The sequence below is a fragment of the Phalacrocorax aristotelis genome, chromosome 2, assembly GCF_949628215.1.
Source record: "Phalacrocorax aristotelis chromosome 2, bGulAri2.1, whole genome shotgun sequence".
In the NCBI taxonomy this organism is placed as follows: domain Eukaryota; kingdom Metazoa; phylum Chordata; class Aves; order Suliformes; family Phalacrocoracidae; genus Phalacrocorax; species Phalacrocorax aristotelis.
Genome location: NC_134277.1, coordinates 4,318,131 through 4,345,935, shown reverse-complemented (window position 1 = coordinate 4,345,935; position 27,805 = coordinate 4,318,131). Strand labels below are relative to the sequence as shown.

General features: G+C 40.6%; 1 protein-coding gene across 5 annotated transcripts in view; it reads left to right on the top strand.

Moving 5' to 3' along the window:
• The window catches only part of ADCYAP1R1 (ADCYAP receptor type I), a 146,143-nt gene extending 130,468 nt beyond the window's left edge, over positions 1 to 15,675 (top strand). For 2 of the 5 annotated variants that reach the window (XM_075082212.1, XM_075082210.1), the window contains 3 exons: positions 8,895 to 9,024; positions 9,222 to 9,263; positions 15,366 to 15,675. In XM_075082212.1, the coding sequence (XP_074938313.1) occupies positions 8,895 to 9,024; positions 9,222 to 9,263; positions 15,366 to 15,575 (382 nt within the window). In that variant the 3' untranslated portion in view covers positions 15,576 to 15,675. Of the gene's footprint in view, positions 1 to 2,775; positions 2,860 to 8,894; positions 9,025 to 9,221; positions 9,264 to 13,421; positions 13,527 to 15,365 lie in introns of those variants that run through there. The other 3 variants (XM_075082214.1, XM_075082211.1, XM_075082213.1) reach the window with 3 other exon arrangements.
• The last annotated feature ends 12,130 nt before the right edge of the window (positions 15,676 to 27,805 follow it).

Sequence of the window (27,805 nt, the reverse complement as noted above, 5' to 3'; positions counted from 1 at the left end):
ACACAGAATCACAGAACCCCAGGTTGGAAAGGACCTCAGGGACCATCTAGTCCAACCTCTCTAGGAAGAGCACAATCTAAACAAGATGGCCCAGCACCCTGCCCAGACGACTCTTGAAAGTGTCCAACGTGGCCGAGTCAACCCCTTCCCTGGGGAGATTATTCCAATGGTGACTGTTACATATAGCTAGAGGTGACCAATTAAATTCTGTGTGTGCCTAAGAGATCTGAGGGTTTTAATATAAAGTTTTGATATTCATAATCTCATTTATATTAATTTTCTCTTATTTAGCTATTTTTTCTTCCTTCCCATTTCTTTCTGGTTCCTGCCTCCTATGTCTCTGTTCTCTTTCTCCCTTTCCTTCCACTAATGCTTCTATTTTGATAATAAATAAATAGAGTTAAAAAAAAAAAAAAGTGGAGGGAAAAAAGGGAAGAAAATTATCAATTCTGTATTCTGAAGATTTTGTGTCACTTTACAATATCTAACATCAGAGAGATGATCCTACCTAAATTAGACAGGATTGCAGAAAAAATGCTAACAGCACTAAAACATGAATGTTTTCCTAAGAACTGTTAGCAAAGTTTTCCATCATAAGCCCATGAGTAAACATCCCCTCTTTGGGTGGGGAGCAGTAGTTAATTCTTAGTTACTATTTTCAAAATCAAGTCCACCTTTTTTGATAATTCTGGCAAATATCAAGTGCTGTCATCTTAGTTCTATTTACTAGAAAAACCTATAACAAAAATCAGTCCCTGCCAAATAAAACAGGGCATAAGCAGGAAAGGTAACATGGGTGGGGATATTTTTTCCAGATTACCTTGGCAACATTAAGCATGTTGTTGAAGAACACAATCCCTTGCAACACCCCATGACTAAGAGCTTTCAAAGTGATTATTGATCTTTAGATGTTTCATTTTCAGTTTATGTACCTTAAAATGCCTTCATAAGTACTGTTTTTCAACATATGCTGAGCAGCCCTCTTGTGGTAAAAACTGGCTTGATAAAATGTGTCTCAAGTCTCAGCAATAGTAAAAAGGAACTATCTCTAAAACTTGCCTCCTTGTTTTTGATCAGTCCTAGCTGACAATTAATGCATGACCCAGCCCTGTGAAGAGCAGAGGTCGTGCAAAATTTTATCACAAAATTGATGCTTTAAAAAACCCAGTCATTTTTATATTTACTTCCTTAGCATCATCCAAGAAATGAGATTCATTCTGCAAGTTGAAACATGATTACTATTTCTATTTCCTGGATGTGTGCATGCCACAATACTGTATTCTTTCAAGCTCTTATGCTACAAGCTTTAATAACAAAGCAGTTGTCAGGTTTTGATTATCCAGAAGGAAACAAAACAAAACAAAACTCCAGTAAATGGGATTGGCTTAAAGGAGCTAACAGTAGGGAGAAATTTAACCTTTTTTCAGTTTATTCTGTTTTACTGTTCATTTTATAAACTGCATCCTCCTTCTATGGCTAGGTGAACATAAATCATAGGCTGCTTATATTAGCAGAGCAACAGAAACAGAGTTTGATTTGTTTGAATGGAGTTAGATATTTGCCTTGTAGGCAATTACTTTAAAAGAAATCATCATACTATCCTTTATAGTCAATGGAGATTTAGTCAGGGTAGTTAGTGGTGTTTGGTGTGCTGTTCATCCCACGCTAAAGTGGGCATCTGTAATAGGTCAGATATACTCTGACCAATAAATGTGTATTTCTCTCTTGGCTACTTATTCTCTCTGTTGGTTCTCAAGGAACTGAGGATGCCCAGTTTACTTAGACTTCTATACTGTAAATATCCAGCCTTCCCTGAGGTGAATTGCACCAAAACAACCCTGTGTTCAAAACAAAACAAAACAAAACAAAACAAAACAATCTCCCCTCGAAAATCAACAAGAAATTACTATTTTCAATTCTCATGTTTTTCAGCTTACCATAACAGATACAAAATCTCTGTCCCTCAGATCCCTCCAAATGGCTTCCCATGTTAGTTCAGATTACCCTCTTGACAGCTGATTTGAACTAGCCTCTCTCTAGCTAGTTGTAAATGTAAACATCCCATTCTCCATAGCAGCTCTTTCTATACAACGTGTAAGAGATCATGGTCCTGGTCCATAGTATATGTGCCTGCTGCTTTTATAGCCACACCTGTCTTAGCGTGTGTGACAAAAAATAAGAGATACCTCTGAATTATGAGTCAGACATGCATTTTCCATACTGAACTCCCCTCCACATGCATCAAGGAAGCTGGGCAAAAAAAGTGCTTTGGTCTCCTTACTAGTACTCTTCACTAAAAGGAAGGGATCCACACTACCTTGGGTACATACACATGAAAATGAGGAACACCTGATCCAACTTCATCTTAGATTAATCCCCATCCTACAAGTTTGTGTTACTATTTAATTGTTCTCCACAAGCGTGGAGTCAACTTTCATTTAATATATTGTTCTGTTACCCTCTGTACAACACCAGACTGCAAAGGTCGTGTGTATTTCGGAAGCGTAACGCTGCCCGCCTGCCTCCAGGTTGTTTGATCTTTGGTTTCTCTGTGAATCAACACATCACAATTGCCAGCGACAGCCAGTGCATTTTATTTTTTTTTGTTGTTGTTTGTTTATTTTTGCTTCAGTCAAGCAGCTGGTTTGTGCTGTAATTTCATTCTGTCATGTCCGCTTTCCATCTTTGTGACGTGTCTCATGAAATGTGTTGAAAGTGACCTACCTTGGTCTGTTCACAGTATGCTGAAAAAAATGCTAATCTTGTCATATTTAGCAGCTGCGTTCAGAAATGCTACTGTAAGCCTAAGAGGGCTAACCAGCACTCTTGCAAGATGTCAGAACTATCAACCATTACCCTGTAAGTGTACGCAATCCTGTGACATTACTGTGTTTGTATGACGCATGTTGCAAGTAAATGAATGGATATTATCAGAGGGGTAGTAAACAGAGAGCAAGCGTTCATTTAGTTCTTGTTGCATGTAGAATTTTTTGTTGTTGTTCTGTGCTTTTGCTGATGCACCACGATCAAGGATTTTAAGGTCATTTATTTTTTAAAAAAAATTTGTAATTATCACTGATGCTATTTATGGCTTTGGGTAGTGTCTGTATAGAAACTATTAATAGTTTCTCTTCATTACGCAGCAAAGAGGTGAGAGCTGGTCGTACTGAGAGTAAAAGTTTCACCTGAAAGTTTGTTAGAACAGCAGGGGCAGGGCAGGATTGAAGGAATCAGAATCTCAGCTGGTGTAAAACAACTTATGTCCATTGGACTGAGTGAAGTTGCGTTAGTATACACATGGGTGAAGAAAGGCTAAGGTTACCCTAATATCAATATAAGATGAGTCCAGTCAGAAGTCTTTGTCAAAGATTTTCTTATGGAGAGTGAGGCATCTAGAAAAGTGAATAAATGCCATTTAGTCTAGAGACCTGTGAATTAATCACTTCCTCATAGTGCCCCCCACTCTCCGTTACTTGTACAAGAAGCCCACAGGATTCGTTTAGGAGAGGTGTACCTTTCACAAATTTATTATACAACATGTTTCCTGATGAACTTTCCCCTGAATGTCACAGCAGTCTTATGAGTGCAAATCAACACTCTGAGAGATGTCCTGCCACACAAATCCAATGCTCCAGCCTTCTGCTGCAGAATACTTAGCAGTCAGCTTTGATACCATTTCAGAAAAAAGATTGTTTTGTAACTTATAGCTGCTTATTTTGTTACGTTTGTTAGCTAGAAAAAAACAATTTAAAACATGAAAATATGTTTTCTCTGTGATTTTACATCTCCTCAAGTTATTTAAGAAATAGAGTAATGAAGAAGCTCAAAAGATTCAGTCAACAGACTGACACTGCAAAAGCAGATAGAAGAAATAGAGAACAGTCAGTAGATTCATATTCTACACTGAGAGAAGCTTAAAGTGTTAGAAGAGTTAGGTAAAACTAGGACCTACATTTAGGAGGAGATAGTTTGAAATATGAAGTTCACTACTTAATCTATAACCTGATGCGGCACAAACTTCATGTTGGGCCTTTGCAAAGACACCAATTTCAGATTAAGTGCAGTGTTTCAGAAAGATGGCAGACTGACAACTCTCTAAGGTGAAATCCTCTGCCTAGTCAATGGCAGGAAGAGTTCAGCTTAAACAGGAGCCTGGAAAAACTCTGTACACTTCCAATAAACATAATTAAACCTTCCATGTTTTGTGTTAAAATATGAACAACTTAGTACCCTTCCATTGCTTTTCAAGTCCTTGGTCTGAAGATGTGATTTATGCATGGGAAAATTAAAAGCTGTAATCAGTTATTGGTTTTAGGTGTTACCTCAGGTCTTTGAATGTGATCCTATAGACCTAATTAAGCTTTTGGAAAAGACATCTGTCTGTCAGGGAGATTACTGACGTTCCTAAAAGTCACCTGTTAACTATGTTTAGCATCCTTTTAATAAAATAGATACTTTGGTTTATTAAACACGAGCTATATTATGCATTTCATCACCAATGACATCCTGTATCTTCATGGTGTTTATCCTTCTATTTGAAATATTGTCATGATTATTTTTTGTACATATGCATCACTGAGTTACAGCCAAAGAGATGGGGGTCCTCTAATCTAAACTTTACAAGTCTACAGTGCAGCAATTTATATGACAAAATCAACCTAGATTCCCTCTGTAGTCAGTGGAGAGACTTAGGATGTGATTCCTCAGAGCATTCCTCAGGAACAGATGATTCGTCCTTGTGCGTAAGTGCCTGTTACTCTTCAGTGACAATAAAGGGAATGCAGGCATGAAGTTACTTTAACTAAAAATAGATGTCATGATAGCAGATATCTCATTACTTTAAGCTAGTCAATAGATACATCAATAGATGTATTCAGTACATACCTGTGGGGTTTACAACAGGAGTCCCCTCTTCTTAAAGAGGCATCCATGGCAGGCAAGAACTATGCCTTAAAAGTGCATTTTTCTCTGCATTAGCTTTAGAGACAATAAGTTAATAATTTCTTTGTAGATATCTACACTATGTATGTCCAAACTTTGGTGAGATGAATGTTGTTCTACATGACTCCCACAGGCCTTGATGTCTTCCCTGCAAAAGTTTACATTTGACCAATTTAATTTCACTTAAGACTTGGCATTTAAACTGCACAATTCTCTTACTCTGAAGAGGCAGGCCCAAATAGCAAAACAACAGCTACACAGTCTTTCTTCAGAGGCTATAGTTTGAAGACCTTTTGCTTCTTTTGACAGTCTGTGATATTTCATCTCAAAAAAGTTGGGTGGTTAGAACCTCTAAGACCAAGGCAACAAACTCCGCCAGAGTAAAAGTTATTCTGTATTTTATCCTCACCTTAATAGCACACAGTGTCATCTGACAAATCTTACGTAAGTTACAATAGCTTTTTTGAGCTACATGACTTTGCAATTAGGCCAACAGACACAGCTACAGTCCCAGCAGAAATGGCAGAAGGCACATCTTCAGTGCAGCAGAGATACCTGGAACCGATGGGAGGATATGCTCTAAGCTACAGTTTTCTCCTCTCAGAGACAGAAACAAAAGAATAATAACCACAAAATTCCTTACACAATTTCTTCTGGAGCTTCAGGTCCCCTGAGGTAGAGGACCCATGTTTTCTGATAGCCTCCTTCATTAATTCCAAACGGCATTATCATGTATCCAGATGAACAGTTCTTACGGTTGTATCCACAGGTTCTGAATCTAGAGATATATCTTTGTTACACCTCATTCGCCGAAGCTGGAAGAACCTATATAGTCCATTTAGAAGCCATTGATCCTTGTTCTCTGTGGCACAGTTGCCCAAAATATTTCTTATGGTTTTTTTTTTTCATCTGATGTACAGTTACTGTTTTTGTTCAGATCACAACATTAATTTGTCTTCTAGAAACATGTTTTAAAATGCAGAATAGGAACACACTGGGACATTCAGTAGAAACCACTGGAAATTCTACGCAGCAACACAATGTGATGTTCATTTTCATTTCAGTCCATGCCCATTTATGTCCTATGTGATATCCATAGACATTTCAGCAGTGTCCTTAATACATGAGGATGTGCAATGGAAAAATATAGACAAGGTCCCTTCAGATACTGGTCAAAGTTAGACAACGTTTCTACCTTCTATTCCTTTTACTATAAAGATGTCTTCCCCTAATTCAACAGAGGAGGGAAGAAAAACAGAGGACATCATTACCTGTGTCTTTTTGTACTAACACCGTGGAAAGGCCACATTCACAGCCATGCTATTGGAGAAAATCTTATGTTTAAACTGTTTTTAAAGAAAATAACAGCTGAAAAGTACAATGTCAACCTCAACAACTATTGAAGTACAACTTGCTTTTTTATAAAGTAAACTTAAGACATTTCTCTACCTGTTGGAACGTTAACAAGGTTTTTGCTAGACCTTTAGGAGTACGTACCTCTTCTGAACAGCCAGTTTAAACCCAGATGAGTGATTATTGTCCTCAAAACTTTGGGATACATCCCCTGAGTTTCTTGTTTGTCTGAAAGGGTGTGGGAAGAAAACAGCGTGAATATCTGGCGGTTTCACTCCTGAGAATTTCTCTGTGTTCTTTAACATCTTCATTTCACAATTGCACGTAAACTTACATGTCTGACAGGCGCTGCTTTAAGTATTCTTTCTTCCTAATACATTTGAAAAAGCACAATTCATCATCATCCACACAGTCATTAGTAATCTCTCAAGTTTTTCTTATAATTAAAATCTTCTTTCCTCTTTATAGATCTTAATCATCTATAAACTTCAGAATGTGTTACTTCTTATGTTTTATGTATTTTTTCCTGACTTTTATGACAACATTGAAGACAGAATCTCAAATAAGTTGATGATGACATTATATTTCAAGATCCTACAAACTAATTTTATGATTAATGAGATATAATTAATGCCAGAAAACTGACAATAGAAAAACTCTTCCTTGGAATCTTTCCCAAAATTAATCTCCTATGACTGTGGTGAGATACAACATCCTAATAGACAATTATAGTCTGATTTAAATCAAAATAACATTTATCCTTTTGTTGTTGTTATCATTAATTCTGAATATAAAGGGTAACAGATTTTGAGAGATGATACTTTTTTATCCAGTTTACTACCTTCACTTGATTTTTTTTGATTCCATGCCTAGTTTAAGACACTTATGTTCTTTAGTTCCTTTTTTTTAAATAGAAATAATATTCTACAGTCTTTTCCACAATGTTTCTGTTCCTCTTCATTAGTCTGATTATATGTCCATACAGAAAAAGAATAGAAGGGACCTTGAAAGGTCTTTTAGTCCATTAGACTGGGTCATTCCTCTATCGCTTACTTTTCCTGGAGATCACCAAAGTTGGAGACTCTGTATTCTCTTCATCAACCTGTTCCAAGGTTGTTCATCTCCTGGTAAAAAGCTTTTGGTCAATGTCTAACTTGATAGTTCACAAGAACTGCATCCTCTGGTTTGTGGGGTCTTTCACCAAGACTTGAGATTTGGTGTGTATCAGACTAAGGAATCATGTGTGTTTAGCACAATCTCAAAGCAAGGCTTGTGACACGTTTATTACCATTAGTGCACAAAGTATGACTGAGGGACACCAGGTGTCCCCTTTCCAGTTAAGTGTTGGATATAACAGTATATGTTCACAGAGCTCTTGGAGGTGTATTAATTAAGTCATCACTTTCAGTAAGACAAACACACCATTTTTGGGATATTGTTGAGCATGTATTAACGAATTCAAACATGACTGCAATATGCCATATAGATATAAGCAGAGTCGATGTTTGAATTTGAAAAATTATGCAGCTCTTCCAAAACTCTTTATGGCTTTTTAGCTACTTTTGTCCTCCATATACCTCCTTAACTTACTTGAAGGAAATGAACCATATTTTTTCCCCTTCATAAATTTCCTGGATGTTACTTTAGGCCATTTTGTTTATCTCAGAATCCCAGAATGGCGGGGGTTGGAAGGGATCTCTGGAGATCATCTTGTCCAACCCCCTGCTTGAGCAGGCACACCCAGAGCAGGGGGCACAAATATAATAAATATGCCTTTATAATAAAGTACTTGCCTTATTTTCAGATCAGCATTTGCTTTCTCTTGGGTCTTTTTTGCTGCTCAATCAGGAAATGACACTGACCAACACTGGTGCATAAGTCTTGGCCTGACCCTGCTTTTGGGGAATTTAATCCATACTAAGTTGAGTGCTTACAGGTACACACATTCATTTCCAGCCCTTTTGTTTATACCTACTGAGCTTGATTTCTCTCTAAAACCTCTTTATTCTGATGCAACGGAAATTAGTAACACCATGGAATTACACTTAGGTTTCCAACAGTATAAATGACACCAAAATCAAGACCTTGAGGAACAGTCATGAGTATAAGAACATACAGGGGTTTTTTTTTTAGCTTTATTTATATTGCTGTTTTGGAATTTTTTGCTATACAGAAATAAATTCGCACACACACACAAATTAATTTCAAACACTCCGCTGGGATCAAGCAATTGATGAGAGGTTCATTATTGTGTTATGGTAGCAGTCTGAATCCCTTAGCAAGATTACCCTCCTCATGTTTAGCACGGCAGAAAAAATCCCTGCTTATAGTAATGCAAATTAAAATCACAGTGCAGAGTATTAAGCATTACTAATATGCTATTATTGTAGCAGTGTGAAGAAGTGGGAGCAAACTACAGTGTGTGTGAAATCACTGTTTGGGAACAAATGGGAATGTTGTATATTTGTTTGTATAATTACACAGTGTATGTATTTCCCAAAAGGGAGGCAACAAAATATTTTCTGTGTTTTCTTCTTTAATTAAAGTGCAAGTTGTTTATTACAAGGCTGCATTAAAGTTCTTTCACTCTATTATAACAGGAGACTGGCTCGCTCTACGCTACTGCTTATCCCCTTGTTTGGAATTCACTACACGGTGTTTGCTTTTTCTCCTGAAAATGTCAGTAAGCGGGAGAGACTAGTGTTTGAACTGGGACTGGGATCTTTCCAGGTGATTACACAGTGAATACTGCTTTTGTTAAAAAGAAATCTCTATGCATTATAACTATTTTGCATGCACAGTCCTCAGACTGTGTGTTTATTTATGTTTTTATACTGGTATTTTGGTTTTGTTCGTTTAACTCCAGCTATTTTCTTTCATTTACTGAAGTATTTGAATTACAATTTTTTTTTCTCCCATTTACCTAGGGTTTTGTTGTTGCTGTTCTCTATTGTTTCTTGAATGGGGAGGTAAGACTTTTAATATTTAACCTCCCCCACCCACCATCCCCATCTCATTTCCTTGTGGGAATAACTGCTATTCTAGTCCTTCACTGTAACTCACCATCTACCATATTGCTTAATACCTTAGGCTGACTGTCACATTGTCACAGCAAAAGAAAGAGGATGTGTGATGTCTTTATTAAAGCAAAACATTGGCCTTGCCAGAGATGATGGCTCAGTTTAACGCTCTCTAACAGAGGTAGGGACTGTACAACTCTTTGGTTGTGTCATCCCGGGTGCAGAACTTTGCACTTGTCTCTGTTAAACCTCGTACAGTTCTTGCTAGCCCACTCTTCCAGCCTTCCTGTAAGGTGGTTCTCCCTTCCGACATGTCCATCTCACCACCCAGACCGGTGTCATCAGCCAGCTTGGTGAGGGTGCTTTCAATCCCATCATTCAGATCATTTATGGAAGTGTTGAATGGTGTGGAGTCCAGTAGAAATCCCTGGAGAACCCCACTAGTGACAGGCTGCCAACGAGAGTAAAAAATATTGTTCACCACCCTCTGAGTGCAGCCTGTTAGCCAATTTCCTACCCAGTCTATATCTTGCCAGTTTGCCTAGGAAAAGCCCATGGGAAACAGTGTCAAATGCTTTGCTGCAGTCCTGGTAAACATCCACTGCTCTCCCCATGTCAACAGGAAACATTATTTTGTTGTAGAAGATGATCAGGTTAGTCCGACATGATTTGCCTTTGATAAATACTTGCTGGCTTTTCCCAGTCACCTGCTCCATTCGGTTTGTGATGGTTTCTAGGTCTCATTCCATTATTTTCCCAGTGACTGAAGTAATACTAATGGGCCTGTAGTTTCCTGGATCCAGAATAGAATAGAATAGAATAGAATAGAATAGAATAGAATAGAATAGAATAGAATAGAATAGAATAGAATAGAATAGAATAGAATAGAATAGAATAGAGCCTCTTTTGGGCCCTTCTTGTAGGTGGGTGTGCCGTTTGCCCTTTTCCAATCAGCAGGGATATCCCCTGATCTCCATGACTTTTCAAATATTATAGACAGTGGCCTTGAAACAATGTCAGCCACTTCTCTTAACGCCTTAGGGTGGATTCCATCCGGTCCCATAGATTTATGTGGGTTGATCCCCTGCAAGAGGCCATAGACCAGACCTTTATCCATTACTGATAAGTTGGCACCTGTGTTGTCGTAGCTACTTGATCCTTTGACCTGGGGTCCAGCTGCACCAGTGAAGACACAGGCAAAGAGGGTATTGAGAACCTCTGACCTGTCAGCATTTTTAGTGACTAGTTTACCTGTGCTGCTTAGCAATTAACCTATGTCTTCCCTGTGCTTCTGCTTACTGCTCACATACCTGAAGAACCCTTTGTGTTCTTCTCGACTTTTTTGGCTATTTTCAATTCTAGCTGAGCTATAGCCTTCCTGACTGCATCACTGCATGCCCTAGCAAGGTCTTTATAGTCCTTGATGTGTATTTGGATGCTTTTCCATAGCTGGTATGCTTCCTTTTTTGCTTTTAAGCAAAAGCTCATTCTTAAGACAGCTGGTATCTTATTCTGCCTTCTTCCTTTCCCTTTGTAGGGGGTGGACTGTTCTTATGCTTCCAGCCTCTTCCTGAGCCTTCTTCCCAGCACTCACAAGCTTCTTTGCCTTCCATGGATTCTTCCCATGGAATCCCTCGCAGCTGGGCTCTGAGCATGTTGAAATTGGCCCTTCTAAAGTCCAGGGTCTTTGTCCTACTACTGGTCTTCAGTGTGCTCAGCAGTACCTTAAACTGCACAATGTTATGATCACTGTATCCAAGGCTACCATCTGTAGTTATGTTGTCAAGTAAGTCGTCTTGGTTTGTGAGCAATAAATCTAGCAATGCTCTGTTCCTTGTCAGCATGCCCAGCATCTGTAGCAGTCCTCAATGTACTTCAGGAACTTGATGGAGGACTTGAGTACCACTGTGTTGCTTTCCCAGCAAATGTCTGGGTAATTTAAGTCACCCATGAGTACCAGGTTCCCTTGGCATGAGACTTCCTTAAACACCTGAAGTAAAATTTCATCAGCTTTGTCATCCTGATTGGAAGGTTGGTAACAGATACCTAACAAAAGATACCATTTGGTGGACAACCTTTCTAATCTTGATCCAAAGGCATTCGACAGAACTTTTGTGGTCTCCATAACTCACCTCCATGCACTCAAATTTCTGACTAACATAAAGTGAAACTCCATCTCCTCTTCTTCCCTTCCTATCTTCCCAAAAATGTTTGTAGCCATCATTGTGGTCTTCCAGTCATGTGAGTTTTGCCACCAAGTTTCTGTGTTTTCTATAATATCATAACTCTCTGACCAGGCATGGAGCTCCAGTTTCTGCTATTTGCTGCCTTAACTGTGCTCGCTAGTGGATACAAATGTAAAGTGACTGGACTTAGGGTTCTTGCCTTTGGAGAGGGTTGGGGGAGCATTCTTCACTACTCTGGTAGGTGAACTCATCCAACCTGCTGCTTATGAATACACAGATGTCACAGCTTTGGACAGTTCTTTAGTTTAAAGTACGATTCACTAAGCCAGCCAGTCTGCTGGTGAAGATTCTCCTGCCTCTTCTAGGTAGGTGTATCCCATCTGTCCCCAATGGGCTGCATTCATAGAAGAATGTCCTATGACTGTAGGAAACAAAACCCCGGCAATGATACCAGCCACAAAGCCAGGTATATATCTGCATGATGTATCAACTTCCGCCTGCACCCCTGGCTCTGACTGGCAAGATAGAGGAGAAGATCACTTGGGCATCTGTCCCTTTCACTCGTGTCTCCAGGGGTCTCAAGTCCTGCTTGATTTTGCTCAGGCTTTGCTTTACCATAACATCAGTGCCCACGTGGAAAGAAGAAGGGGATAGTAGACTGTGCCTTTAACTAGTTACAGCAATCTCTCTGTGACATCCTGGATCTTGGCTCCTTACAGGCAGCACACTTCACTTGACTGTATATGAAGCCCACAGACAGGTGCCTCAGTGCTTCTCAGCAGAGAGTCCCCCACCACTAGCCCTCGCCCCTTCCTTTCGCAGCTTTTAGTATGTGCTGCTTGTTCAGTTTCTCTCTGTGAATACTGGTCATTGGTTTTGTCCACTGACAAGGCTTAATATCTGTTGCTGGGTGGTACATAAGAAGAAGGGGACTGAAGTGATAACCTGTTCCCACAGGGTCACCAGATACCATGGTGCCTCCTTCCCCAGGGTTCTGTCTGTTCTCTGTTGAAGCTCTCTGGTAGTCCTTGGAGGTCAGTGCCACAGGGCCCCAATATTTCTTCTTGCAGTGTCTCAAATAATACTCTGTTTCTTGTTCACCCTCCCTAACACAGCATACCCTGCTAACTTCCTCCTACTGCCTGAATGATTCCACCAGAGCCCACCTTGAGCCGGTGGAGCTCCCCCTGTCCTCCACCCAGGAGGTGCGGTTGCAGTCTTTGCATCCCACCACCTGGACAACAGCTTCCCTGCGAGGAAGCTCTGTCTGGGTGGCTGTTTCCACTCTTCCCAGGCTAGCCTGGCTAGGTAGCTGGTTTCTGTCTGCTGCAGAGTGCAGCCCTTACCTGGTCTCTACCACCACACTTCCAAAAACCTCAAAACACTGCCTAACAAGTCTTTCTAATTCCCTGGAGACCTCCAGGTGTTTGGTCGGCTTGCGCAGCCACCAGCTGGCTTGGGTGACCACTGGGGCTGCAGCCTAAACCTGCAAGTGAGCAGGGCACACGGCAGCCCAACAACTGGCAGAGTGCGCAGCCCTCCCTGTGTGAACGGTCGTGCAGCCTGCTGCTGTCGCTCCCGAGAGATGCTGTGCCCTGTTTGCACTGCTGGTCAGGCAGTCCCCAGGGGCTGGTTACATGCGGCTTCCCGCAGTTTGACCTGGCCGTGGGACCAGCTGGCCCAACTGTTGCCCACTCCTTTCGTGAGACCTGACCCCTGCCAGCCAGTCCCTCCACATGCACAGCCCAAGGGTCTCAGGTGCCCAGAATCCCCCTCAGACATCCCCTGGTTACCTTGCAAGCCTCACACTCCTCTCAGCACACGGCAGCTGCTGCTGCTAGTGTCAGCTTCCACATTTGTTTATTTTCTGATTCACCCATTCTAATCTGCAAGTTGAAATTCCTCTGCCTTTGTTTATCAGGCTCGATACTTAATTGATTTCTGAATTAATGGAAAAACCCTTCTTCCTCAAGGCTGCCTTAAGATGAATGTATACAGTTCATCCATCCTCTCCTCCACTGACGTACATCTATTGTGCAGTCCAACAGGAGAAGACTTCTCCTAAAATCACCTTTATTTTATTTTCAAGGAAGCGGAGACCATCTATTTCTATCAGTTTTAGTTCAGTAAGTGTTCTATGCATGTTCACATACAGCGTGCAATAGCTGGTCTCTGTCACAAAAGGTCTCTAACTCCTTGATCCAAGTGATTCCTTCTCAGATCCCTATAACAATCTCTTCGAGTTCATTAAACAATCTTATAGGTCATCTTTGCTTATGGGCTTAGTCAAGGTGACAGTTAAAGGAGTCGTAGGTAAATGTTAAAGAGTTGTTTGTGGCTCAGTCTCATGTAGCTCAGAACGCGAATTCTGGATCATGCCTTACTGGAATCAGTGGCTGCATTCATACTTCGCCAGCTGGCGTTACTGGATGCCCCCATCTCCCACCTACAACTGTCGTTTCACCTGTTATCTTCCACAAGTGCTACAAGAATAGCCAGAAGGTCTTGTCTAAAACTAATATGGAGATACGCACCTTCCAAGGTGACATGCACAGTGTGTCAGGTTTCCTGTGACCCCTTCGAGTGGGGGGGAGGGGGAGGGCGACTGTTCTTAGCCAAACTAACACAGCCAGGTTCATTAAAAACCATTTTACCTCTTAAGACATTAGACGATGACTTGTGCTTCCACTAAATTACTTAGGATAAGAAAGGGTTCACCTTTGGTATATTACACTGTTACAGATGCAAACATTATTTTGTTTTTACAGAGGTAATATACCTCCATACTCTATCTGATCTATAACTATTTATACTCCAACAAAACCAGGAATTTAGAGGTACTAGAAGGAAAATTTAAGTTTTCCAGCTGGACTTCTCCCCCCTGTTGTTAGTGTTCATGTAGCTGAAGAACTTGCTTAACATTTTGGCACATGCTGAGCCTTTTTGACAATTGTACTAGTCTAGGGTTATCTAGCAATGACTATTAAAGACAAGAACACCTTTGACACAGCAGCTTACTAGAGACTGGAAAAATATGCTGAGAAAATACCTCTACATATTTCCTGGCTCTTATGTTATTTCATTCAGAAATATGCTGCAGGTTACTGTCAGGAATGGGTAATAGACTGAATAAATGTCTGTCTGAGCTAGTATGATCTTATATTAAATGCTTACTATCTTATGTATATATCTACACACATGCACACATAGCAAGATTGCCAGGAAATTGGTGATGAATGCAAAGCAGAAAAGCTGTAGAATTATTTACTTGCTTTCTAATTGGACTTCTGACCATGGATTGCTTTACTTCTGGTGATTTACTGTGGGTGCCCATGAAAAAAGCTCCAGGGAAAGGAGGCTGTCATAGGTGTATTTGAATCCAAGAGCTGTCATCTGCTTAGAAGTGATCTGAAAGCAGGAGGCAAAGTGTTCAATAAAAACGTATCCATTAATGGCAGGTGAGAGACGAACTGTCTTTGTGGACAGGTCATTTCATTACTTTTGGTTGCTGGTTTCTTTGACTCCTTGTTATGCATCTGGTACTGGCCATTGATGAAAACAGAAGTTTTTTCCAAGAAGCTAGCTAAAGAACCATGGTGGAGTTAGTGCAGAACAGGTCTTCTATGCACTTCTGGGCTGATCCTAAATTATCTGAAATCAGAGACACAGAACCCAGGCTGTTATTCCCACTGGGTGCCTGGACCTCTTTCAGACACGGAGAAGTTTCTTCAGATTTTGCTGAAGTAAGGAATTTAACAATAGCCTTAAAAATTGTTCTGTCAGATAGTGGGGTATTTTTTCTAAACTTGATAATTTGTCAGCATGTCCTCGAGCGGCTAAGTACATAAAAAATGACCTTTTGAAGTTTCTCCCTAAAGGTGCAATCAGAAATAAAGAGAAAATGGAGGAGCTGGAAAGTCAACCGGTATTTTGCTGTGGATTTCAAACATCGTCATCCTTCTCTAGCGAGCAGCGGAGTGAACGGGGGGACACAACTCTCCATTCTGAGCAAGAGCAGCTCTCAGATTCGGATGTCCAGCATAAATGCGGAGAACCTAGCGACATGAGCAGCTAAGGAAAACAAATCAATCAACAAGCAAACCAAAAACCATCCCTTTAAAAAGAAAAAAATATCACAGTTTTGGTGTTGGTGTAGGTCTCTTTGTTCCCTTTCCTTTCCTTTCCTTTCCTTTCCTTTCCTTTCCTTTCCTTTCCTTTCCTTTCCTTTCCTTTCCTTTCCTTTCCTTTCCTTTCCTTTCCTTTCCTTTCCTTTCCTTTCCTCTCCTCTCCTCTCCTCTCCTCTCCTCTCCTCTCCTCTCCTCTCCTCTCCTCTCCTCTTACCAACATTTCCTTGATGTTTCTAGAGCTGAAAAAGCAGAGGAAATGTGTGTATATATATATCTTTTTAACAATCACTGTAAATACCCAACTGTACTCAAGGCCATTAATATAAAAATGTTTAAAAGATAAACAACAGGCCAAACCCACCCACCCAATGATTTACATTTCAGAGCATCTGCAAGTAATCCGTTGTCAGTCAGGAGTAACAAGTGATTGCTGTGCAGCTGTGATCCTTGGTTGCCAAACTGATACTAACCTGTGAATGGACATGACCATTGTTATTTTTCAAATCAGTTTCCATTTTGGTTTGGATTTGCCTTTTTTTTTTCCTACTCAAATTTACCTTAGCCTGTCCCTGTCTTTCAGCATGTGAAGTTTTGCAGTGTTTCTCTTTTGAGTCTTAGGGTGGAGCTAATATGCTTGGGTTAATCAAACCAGCTGATTGAGGAAGGACTCCAGAAAATGAAGTTCATGGCTGGATTTAGTCAGATGTTCCCAGTGGACTTAAAGGAACTGCTGTGCCGATGTGGAGCTGCATAGCTACCATCAGTCAGTGAGGGGACTCCAGGCAAGAGAGATGGGATCAGCTGTGTTTTTCTGTACCCAGGGACACTTTCTGAGAAAGCTTTATCTTCTAGCTAAGCTGTGAATTTTCTAAAAGGGCCATGCAGTTGAGATATATCTACATTTTTGGCATTGACTGATTGACTGGTTGATTGGATTCTATGGATAGAAATAACTGTCCCCTCCCTCCTACCTTAAGACCAAAAGTCAGTTCCAGGATGGTCTTTCCCTCCAGATAACCTTGAACCCTCTGCATCCATATCCAAACGTGGCATGTTTTTGGGTAGTGCTGTCACACAGAGTGTGGTGCCTTTGCAACCTGGTTGACTTCTGTGTGTTGACCTTGTGAGGAACAAGAGGGATCTGGCATGATCATCTTGGAAGGTAGAAGTCATCTGCATTTGGTGAGCAACTAAACTCAACAATAAGATGGTATGGAAATGTTGTGGTTTAACGGCAACTAAGTCCCACATAGCCTCTCACTCACCCCCCTGCAGTGGGGTGGGGGAGAGAAGCAGAAGAGTAAAAGGGAGAAAACTCATGGGTTGAGATAAAGACAGTTTAATCGGTAAAGCAAAAGCCGTGCACACAAGCAAAGCAAAACAAGGAATCACTCACTGCTTCTCCTGGGCAGGCAGGTGCTCAGCCGTCTCCAGGACAGCAGGGCTCCATCACATGTAATGGTGACTTGGGAAGACAAACACCATCACTCCGAACATCTTCCCCTTCCTTCTTCCCCCCTCTTTATATGCTGAGTATGATGTCATATGGGGTAGGATATCTCTTGGGTGAGTTGGGGTCAGCTGTCCCAGCCGTGTCCCCTCCCAACTTTGTGTGCCCCAGGCAGAAAGGCCTTGACCCTGTGTAAGCCCTGCTCAGCAGTAACAAAAACATCCCTGTGTTATCATCACTGTTTTCAGCACAAATCTGAGACACAGCCCCATACTAGCTACAATGAAGAAAATGAACCCTATCCCAGCCAGAATCAGCACAGGAAGGAAAAGTTAAAACTTTGGATGACTTCCCACACCTGGCAGTTTTCTCTCTGGATATTCTGTTTGTTTAACCACCAGTGGTCTTACTGCTTTTCTTTGAGAGGAACTAAAATTTTCTTTCAAATTTGCCTTGTAGTTAAAGCCATGACTGGTACATATCTACTTCAATCAAATGTCAGTGATGTCAGTTCTTAAAAGTCTTTATACAGTGCATAAAGGCTTTGAGGACCGTCCTAGTCTCACTTCATTTTGGATTTATGAACTGATATATATAAAAGAATATATATGTGTGTGTATGTGTATGCATATATTAAGAAAACAAAAATGCAAATGACATTTTCAATGTGAAGTTTTGAACTGAAACTAATAGTAACCAGGAAATTCAAAATTCAGGCTTGTTCTTTGGTGTTAATTGACATGATCATGAACTAAAAAAAAAACAAGTGGAAGACTCAGAATTTTAGTGTCAGCTGAGTGTGAGCTTTTAATTTCACTGGTTTTTGTTAGTTTAGGTAAAAAAAAAAGTTTTAATGTCATTTTAAGCATAGGGTTTTAAAAATAATGCTAGTTTCCTTGTTTTTAAAAGGAGAAAAAAAAAGGTCTCAGAAAGTTGTGAAAGAAATATTGATTTTAATACTTAACACTTATATAGTGTTTCATGGGACATAATCTGCTCTCAGTTGTAGCATTGTAAATGAATGTAAAAATTATTTGAAACAGATGGAAATGTTGAGATTGATTTCATATTTGTACAGGATCATGCTCTTGTAAGATGCTTACACACCTTTCAGGTGAAACCTATCCTTGCAGAGGACCAGGAAAAAGGTTCAAATCACTTACATTACGCTCCAGTATCTTAAGTGGGAGTTAAATGATCCAGACACCTTTGTCAGGTCTTCAGCACTAGCTTGCTGCTCCGAGAGCAGAGCTTGTCCCCCTCTGCCAGACTGTCTGTAAAAGTCACTGAAGTATTTTCAACTGATAGATTGGAGCTTCCTTTCTCATTAGATGCTGCTAAAAGCTATTTTAGAAAGTTTCCCAAGGAACCATGCACTTTGCAGTCCAGAAAGATATGGGAGATGGGGAAAGTCAGATCTATCAGGAAAATAGACATTTTTTAAATGAGACTGTCTAATGTTAGAGGAACAGATAACATTTAATTTTCTATTTTCTGTAGTATGGGATTTCACAAGGTATTATATTGACAATACTGTAAGAGTATTATTTAAAAAAATCAAAAAGTATATTTTGCATGAATGGCTAGTAGCCAATTTTCAAACATTAATAAATTAGAACTTTTGAGAAAAAAGGTGTTGAATAAATGCCTCTAGCTGGAGACTTTTTGCCGTGTTTCAATCCAGAGCAAGAAGGGGTCTGGATCTTTTAAAAATTTGTTTTAAATTTTTGTTGTGGTTGTTGAGGCTTTTTCTGAGCTTACTTTTGGATTCTGATATTTTCCTGGTGGTCCTACAGTGCTCTGCAATTTGAGTTGGTGGATCTCAGTCCAGTGCCTTGTGGGCCAATGCCCACATCACCAAAACCACCCTCCAATCATGCACACTGGAGACCAGGTCCTCAGCTAAATTAAAAGCAGTACAGAAAACTGTTATCGTTAGAACAAAGCCACTTCGCTTTGGCTTGGGATTTGCCCTCAGCACTTTATTATTACTATTAGTATTAATTTTTGGCAGTCTCAGCAAGAGAGGCCAAGGGCTGAATAGTCATGAAAATTTGGACTTGCTCCTTAAATTCCTAGAGCCAACGCTCAGGAGCAAGACAAGTTGGAGGGCAGTGGAGGGAAATTTCTCCTGTTGCAGTCCCCGCATTTCTTTTTCAGTGGACAAACTGAAGTCTTCAGTACCTTTCACCAGCACTGACTTTACTAGACAAAATGGTATCTCTCGACATATTTAATATACAATATATTATATAAACAACCCCCTTCTATTATGATTGGTTTATTGGCAGTGTCAATGCACATGCAAATGTGGCTTTCTTTAGCCACTTGAACTTTCTCAGTGTTACTGGAAAGATCATACTTTAGGTGTAAATAGTTACCTAAAAAAGACTTTGATGCTATCGCACAAATTGGTTCCCAAGAAACCTTTCTGTTGAATGTAAGCTGAAGATACCGGACGTGCAGAGCCACCATTCACAGTGGCTGTCATTTCTATTTGTTTCAGGATGGAAGAAACCAGCAGGTGGTTTGCTTCTAAACGTGTGTAAATATCAGTTGAGTGTAACAGTGCTTTGTTCGATTTTTCACTGTGAAATATATTTTGGAGCTAGAAAGGCTATGTTATTAAAAACAATACAGAATTAAAAGAAAAACAAGCGTGCAGTACTCGAGCCATTTTTTTCTACCATGCACATTACGTATTTCTTGTCTAACTTTCTTATTCGGCTTTTGTAAATGTACAAAACTTTTCTGTACCGCAGCTTTTGTGACTATTTACTGTAACTAACCACTGTTTGATTTTTCACTTTTCAATGTGGAGTGCTGGTACTACACCCCCAAAAGAAAACTACAATTTAAATTTCGAAGGACAAGGCTTGTTTCATTGCTGCATGGTGACCTCAACTCCTTTTACCTTCACCTACATTTAGTGTATCTGGAACTCAAAGCCCAGATAATGAAATGTAAATGCTTAGTTTTTATTTTATAAAGGAAAAATACCCAAGTTCCTCTGTCTCATTTAGGTCTTTGTATTTGAAAACCAGGTGTTAAAATGGGGTGGTGAGATAAGAGAGAGAGAGAGAGAGATGAAGGTAGGTGAGTCCAGAGTGAAATGCAAAAAAGTTAATGGAAGTTAAATTCAGACACTGTATTTGGTGTGTAGCTCCTCTTTCAGCAGCTGTCCGTCATTGCAATTAAAGAACTGTGTCTTGTAACTACAAGGCTAAATAACACCCAGAAGTGGGCAGGAACTGACTGTGCTGATAAAGTGAGATTACATTTGCAAAGATGACTCTCCCTAGACTCTCTCCATCATCCATGGCAAACATGAGACACCTTCCAGAAGGGAATGCAGAGCAGGTCACAGAATCACAGAATCAACAGCCCAGGTAGGAAGGACCTCGAACAGTCATCTGGTCCAACCTTTCATGAGAAAGGGAGCCTAGACTGAGATTATCTGGCACCCCATCCAATCATATCTTGAAAACCTCCAGTGATGGAGACTCCACCACGTCACTGGGGAGGTTGTTCCAGTTAATGATTGTTCTCACTGTAAAGAATTTCTTCTTATATCAAGATGAAACCTCTCCTGGTGCAACTTGTACCTGGTCCCCTTGTCTTCTCCGTGTGGGTCCTTGTGAAGAGACAGCCTCTATCCTCCTCATAGCCGCCCTATTAGTACTGGAATACTGTGACAAGGTCCCCCTGAGCCTTCTCTTCTCCAGGGAGAAAAGACCTAACTCCTTCAATCTTTCCTCATCAAGCAGATTGTCCATCTCTTTGATCACCTTCATGGACCCCCTTTTGACCTTCTCCAGTTTGGCCACCTCTTTCTTGAATTGTGGGGACCAGAACTGGACACAATATAGTGTTTGTTAGACTCCTGCTCAAAGCCTGACTTGAAAGAATCTGATCCTCTTCATCAGTGATGAAAGGATTAGTTGCCATAATTTGCCTTGTCCATGTCATTTTGTAAAACTGTGGCTTTTCATAATATTGTCTTATCAATGATGGAAGAAACTCTGCTTCTGCCTAGCATGAACACTTCTGTGCTGGAAATGAAGGGTTATGCAGGACCTCTGGTTAGTTCAAAAGATTCTGGGTTTTGTTTTGTTTTTTTTTTTTTCCATAAATCCCATGGACAAAAGAAATCAGTAACTAAAAATATGCAAAGCCAAAGTAATAAGGAACAAAACATATTTAGCAGAGTTAGAGCTGTTGCTCTGTGATCCTCAGGTGTTCCAGAGCAGCACAGTGCCATAAGGACACTTAAACTGAAGGAAACTCTGCAATTGCCGTTATTTTCACAGCATATTACTCCCACTCCTAAGCTGATCAACTCCCCTTTTAAAATTTAATAGGTTTTCTCACTTTCTCTTCCCACTAGAAAGTTATTGTGAAACTTTAGTCTTCTGGCAGTTAGAAACCTTTTTCCGAATTCCAAACGAAAATAACTCCTGGCTCACTTATGCCCTTCATCATACTAATCTTCCCTCCAGTTCCTTTCTCCCTTCCTGAAATATGAAAAGATTTATTTCAGAGAAAGTCTATGGTTTAATTTTGATCAGGCAGCTGAAAGATAAGACTAAAAATAGTCATGCTATTAAACTGCATTTGTTTCAGCTCTAATCACAATTTGGGCAGGAAAAAATCAATGCAAAGAAGCAAATACAGATGTATGCAAATCCATTAAGAACAGCAGGAAAATTATCTGGAAGCAGCATGCCAAGCACCCTGGGAAAAAAGTAACAATAAAAACTAAGAAAGATTCCCAGTTCTTGAAAATGTATAAACGAGATTTGGTTTCTGAGCGGCTTTCATTCATTCAGATCTAAAGGCAGAAATGGTCCCAATCTTCTCCTTTTCTGGTTTCAGTTATACTCTTGCAAGAGAAGCTGAATCGCTGCTGTTTCCAATCAAAGGGGTAGGACACTCATTCAGTCAACACACTGCAGGAACCCAACATTCAAATGGGCAAAAATATACTGATTGTGTCAGCTTGTGAGGTTTCAGTGCTCATGTGTCTGACACCGCTGTTAAATCCCTACTAAATCTGGCCTGTGAACCATGCAGATACCTGACTTCACATTATCTTTCCAGCCCTGCTGGAAATTAGAGGTAAAAATTTCAGAGGATATAGCAAAAAAAAAAACCAAAACCAAAATAGTCCCGAGTGACTTTAGTAAACAGTTGCAATAAAGTAAATGCAAAACCCATTCATTTCATTGGCTTTATTTGCCTTGTTATTTGAAACTGTTTTTCAATAGTGTTTCAGAAACAGCTGTCTATGGCAGACATTTTCAGCTGTAATCTGTGGAGACTTCAGAGCCCATAGACTATTTCTGAAGTGTCCATGGAAGATGATTAAGGAAAATAAATTCATCCTTTGTATACAGAAATATATACTTGTAATGCTCCTAAAGGGTTTTTGTCCTACCTGTAATTATGTGAAGGCTTTCACAGATCAAAAAAAGAAAGTTGAAAAGTACAGCTGCAAACAGCTGAGGATGAGTTACTACAAGCCACTTTTCCAGGAAATCTAGATGACTGTCTGTTTTTTCAGCTTTCCGCACATAGTGTCACCCAGTCCTTGATGAACCTCTCAATGCCTCCCATCCAACATGCATTTTGACAAATAATGTTAGAGAGGAGATGGTGAAGAAAGTGTGACCGATGTCAGCCAGCTATAATCACAAGAAGTGTGTATATCCCAATATCCCAATATTACCGAAGGGCCAGGATGAAAGAGCAGTGCAACTGGGAGAACATACAGGTAGAACAGAAGATAGAGGTAGAACAGATGCTGCACCCGGGATGAAGCTACTGCACTTACACCTCTGTGTCCTCAGCATCTGCAGAAACATGCGAGCTGTGATTTAACAGCTGCCACGATGTTCTATGAAGCCTTCTTACATGACAAAGTACAGGATCCAAATGCCAAAGGTAATCTTCATAGTTTCCACATGCAGCAGATGTACCTAGAAAGTTCAACAAATTAATCTTTTCCTGCTTGATTTGATAATGTGATTTCATGATAGTAAGACTTTCTTTTTTGTTCTGAGGTTTTCTTATGTGGGCAAGGCTTCCAGAGAAATGTAGGATGCTTAAAATCATTTGCTATAGGACAATGAAGAGCAATAAATATGACCTCAGCAGAGCTATTATAGCATGGAAGGTCTAAAGGGATGCAAGATAAGGTAGTAAGAACAGACAGAGCAGGATATATGGGACACCAAATGGGATTCTGCTTGGCCTGCAGCTGACAGACAAGTTTAGTGTCTCCTACAGTTTCTAGGTGATATATGTGAACTTTCTGTGGATATCTAGGAAACTGAGATAAACTCACTGGATGGGATTCAGCTCCAGACTCAGATAGCTAGACTTTGATATCGATGTGAAGGCCATGTCTGTTGGACTCCTGAATCTAGAACTGTAGAAATGTACATAGTGCAAAGATACAAACAAATGCCTGGGTTTACCTGATTTTCTTTCTTAGAGAGTTAAATATCAAGGGCTATATTAAATATGTGTCCCTTTCAACATCTGGCATTTTCAGCATTAGGCATTCTAACTCATAGGCAAAGTCCTAGAAAAGATCCTGCGTCACTAAGCAGGAAGCTAAGGAGATATCCACATCGCTTAACTTTAGACATCAGTAGTGAAAATATCTTCCTTTGAACTAGTTTTTCCATTATGCCTTTGTAGTCACAGGAGAGAAATGAGCAATTTGGAGTATAAGCATCAAATATATTTTCGATGTCTGCTCAAGTGTGAGATGAATCATACTTTGCAAGTGTCTGTTTCTTTCCACCAGGAAGTGTAGCTGACCAGATCAGAGACAGATATTGACACTGTGGAAGTCTACATGTAGATGACTCTTCCCCCGGCAACTTTGCCCAGTCACTATTGTTCTGTTTTATGCATGCTGAGAAATAATGGTTTTGCAAAGCTTGGGGGTGGCTTCTGTTGGGTATTACCAAGCCGATTTGGGGGAGGTGTATGCCTGATAAAGGCTTAGTAGCTCTCGCTGAGAGTAGTTTTTAGGAAGTCTTGTCCCCTCTGTCAGATCGTGTCCATACGACCAGCACTTCTGTGTCCAGAAAAAAACCATGGTATATAGTGCAGACGCAGTGAAAAGAGGTTAGGATTTTACCCTCTGCTTTTAGCAGTCAGGCACATGCAACCAGTTCAGAATTGCATCTAAGAGTAGCATTAGGAAGACAGGGAGTGTGCAATAGTTGTTAATGATGCTCTGATGTTAAGCTCTGTGCATATCTATACTAAAAGCTAAGTTCAGCTAAATACACATTGTATTTTCTGTATGAAAACACACCAGCAGAGCTTGAACGATATTTTGAACCTCGCGGTCTTTCACCTTCTTACGATTAAAATTGCAATTTCCCATTGGCTTTCTTTTGGGGAATTCATCCATGTAAAGAATTACTGTGTGATATGACACTGTGTGATATGACACTCTTCAGTGTCTGAAATGACTTAGGCTTCTGGATATGCCTTTTCCAATGGACTTTGCATTTGCAGAGATGTCTCAAGAGGCCTTTGTGTACCAGAAATATCTGTATAAAGAAATATTTTGTGTGTTCATTCTCTTTCCCTTCATCTTGTCAATTTAGTGGCAATGTAACATGCTATAGCTCTGAGCAGTGCCAAGTTTTTGGATGGAAAGCTGTATTTTGGCTTTTGACTGTGTCAAGGTACAAACTTACTGGCCTGTTGGGTCTAATACTGACCTTTTTGGGTCAAAATTGGTTTAATTGGTAATGGGATCTGGGGTTATTCAGCTTTGTTATAAGGTGGAAACTGATATCAATTGCTGCTTTCTTACCTTTTTTGTGTTTTGAGAAATTGTTTTTAACATGTATACTGCTGAAGATGACACAATAAATGTATTATCATTTTGTACAAGTCTGTTCTGATGTAAAACTGCACCAAAGAGGAATTTTTGTCTGTAAAGTTACAGGGTAGCGTATTTCTTCCTGAAGCAACAGGGTGGAGACTTTGGGGCTAAAAGGGTTACCTTCCTTCCTCAGGGGAAGGAGTCCCTGGATTCTGCTGGGCAACGTCAATCCTGGGCCAACCCGGCATGAAGGCTTTGTGAAGGGCCATGCACACCCTTCCTACACCATCAGTCAGTGGAGTTACCTGAGGAAGGTGTTTAACACACTGCATCAGTATCAAGTGTGGCTGTGGTCTAATACTGCCAGTACAAATGCAACACGCTCTCCATTGCAGTTAATAGTCCCTGTGGCTCTGATCTTTGATCCACAGGTCCTTTGGGACCTATGTATTATTTTTATTATTTTTAAGGGTCTAAACAGGAAAAGAAAGTCTGTTGTCCTCAAACAAAGGCACAGCCAGTTGACAAAGGTGGAAAAAGATTGGTCTCTATAACATCTGATATGCTTCAAGGTTTCATTTCTTTTCTAGTCAAAGCAAACCTCAAGAGTTTTATCATCAGGTTCATTTTGTATCAGGAATAGTGTGGTGAGCAGGAGCAGGGAGGTGATAGTGCCCCTGTACTCAGCACTGGTGAGGCCCCACCTCGAATGCTGGGCTCAGGTTTGGGCCCCTCACTACAAGAAGGCCCTTGAGGTGCTGGAGCGTGTCCAGAGAAGGGCAACAGAGCTGGGGCAGGGTCTGGAGCACAAGTGTGCTGGGGGGCGGCTGAGGGAGCTGACGGGGTTTAGCCTGGAGAAGAGGAGGCTGAGGGGAGCCCTTCTCACTCTCTGCAGCTGCCTGAGAGGGGCTGTAGTGAAGTGGGGTTGGATTCTTCTCCCTAGTAACAAGTGATAGAACAAGAGGAAATGGCCTCAAGCTGCACCAGGGGAAGTTTAGGTTGGACATTAGAAAAAAATTCTTCACCAAAAGGGTTGTCAGGCATTGGAATGGGCTGCCCAGGGTAGTGGTTGATTCACCATCCCTGGGGGTATTTAAAAGATGTGCAGACGTGGTGCTTGAGGATATGGTTTAGTGGTGGACTTGGCAGTGATAGGTTAGTCGTTGGACTCAATGATCTTGAGGGTCTTTTCCAACCTTAACAATTCTATGATTTTCAAAAGATCAGGTACAATCACCCTACTGAAACAGAGGACTCCACAGTAGATGACATATTTCTGATATTTCTACTGTCTCTTTCCTCAGCCTCAGCTACGTAAGTCTTTGTCTGGCCCTCATGGAACTGTGAATCCTCCACAAAGGCTACATCTTTTAATTGCTATTCTCCCTCATTGTTCAGCCAGAGTACAGATATTTGGACCCTCATCCTTCAATGTGGAAGTGGACATATATCTATTGAAACTGAGGTTAGAGATGTGTCAGGGAGCAGCCAGGGCCAGCTGATCCTGAGGGATGCAGGCTGGGAGACAAGGAGCATCACATGGGCAGTAGGGCCAGTCACAACCCTGGTGTGGGAGCAAGAAAGGCCTGGAGATGGAGACCAGGTTTAACCAAGAGACCAGATCATCAGGCAAGTTATGGTGGCAAGGCAGGTCTAGGACAGGTCTAAGGCCAGGCCGCGACATCAGCCTATGGATCCATCCCAGGTCAGTGGAGCTCCTGGTGGGGCAGGGAAAGCTGAAGATCATCATCCTACAGCATTGCTGAGTCAGGGCCTGGGCTGAAGTGAGGCCTTGAGCCCATGGGCAGGCTGGGAAGTGAGCAGGACAGGGCACATATGTGGATTTTCACTTTTGTTATATTTCAAAGCATCGTAAATATCCTATGGTTATCCATTTACATGGATTTACAAGGAGATCCGAGGAATTGAGGGCTGAGGCGGCACAGGATGTGTCTCCTCATTCTACCATTTGCAGAAGGGTTGCATCAGTCAATACCTTACTCAACAGGGAAATTAGTAAATGTGGAACCAGGAATCTAGATAAGACCTTATTTCTAAAGGTTACTTCTAGTCTAAGTGATTTTTTTTTGGTTAGGCTCCTATTATAGTTAAGAGGCAGAGAAAGAAAAGGCACCTCCAAAACTATTTCAGCCCACTCTAAACATTCTATGGTAAATATCCACAATTTTAAAGAAACAACATCACATTACAGCACGTTTGCTCCAAGAACCAGACACAGGGAGAACCTTATTTACTAGGTCTGTCAACACACTGAGGATAGTACTGCCTCAAATCCAGCTGTATTTTCTGAAATTGAAAAATTCTCACTCAGAATCTAAAAAAAACCCCAACCTTTAATATATATTTTGTTATTTCTCCCTATCTCTAGCTTAAATTTATTTTAAAGCACTTTTTAACCCTATATCATCAAGACATATGTTAGGTGTCTGACTTTACCAAAGGACTATTTCTGGCAACTTCTATCTAGCAGGGCACAGCCATCAAACTGTATCTGACAGTTTCTGTGGCCTATTCTAGGAATTGAGCAATCCAGAAATGTTGGACCCGTCTCTGCATTTCATGATCTAGTAATGCATCCACTGTTAGACTAGGCTCTTCTAAAATCTGTTTTTAATCTTCAGTGTGGATTCAATCAACTTTGCATACTCAACACAACTTGACTGAGATTGTTTGCTGGAGAGGAGTCATTTTTGCACAGCAGTTTAGTAGATGACAAGAAAGTCTTAACACCATGAAACCACATAGGTAGCCTGAATACAAAGAAATCAAGCCATGACCCTCCTTTAATATGCTTTAGCTCTAGGGTGGAGTTTACCTCACAGAGTAGGCCTGAGGGAACAGGAAGGCATGTA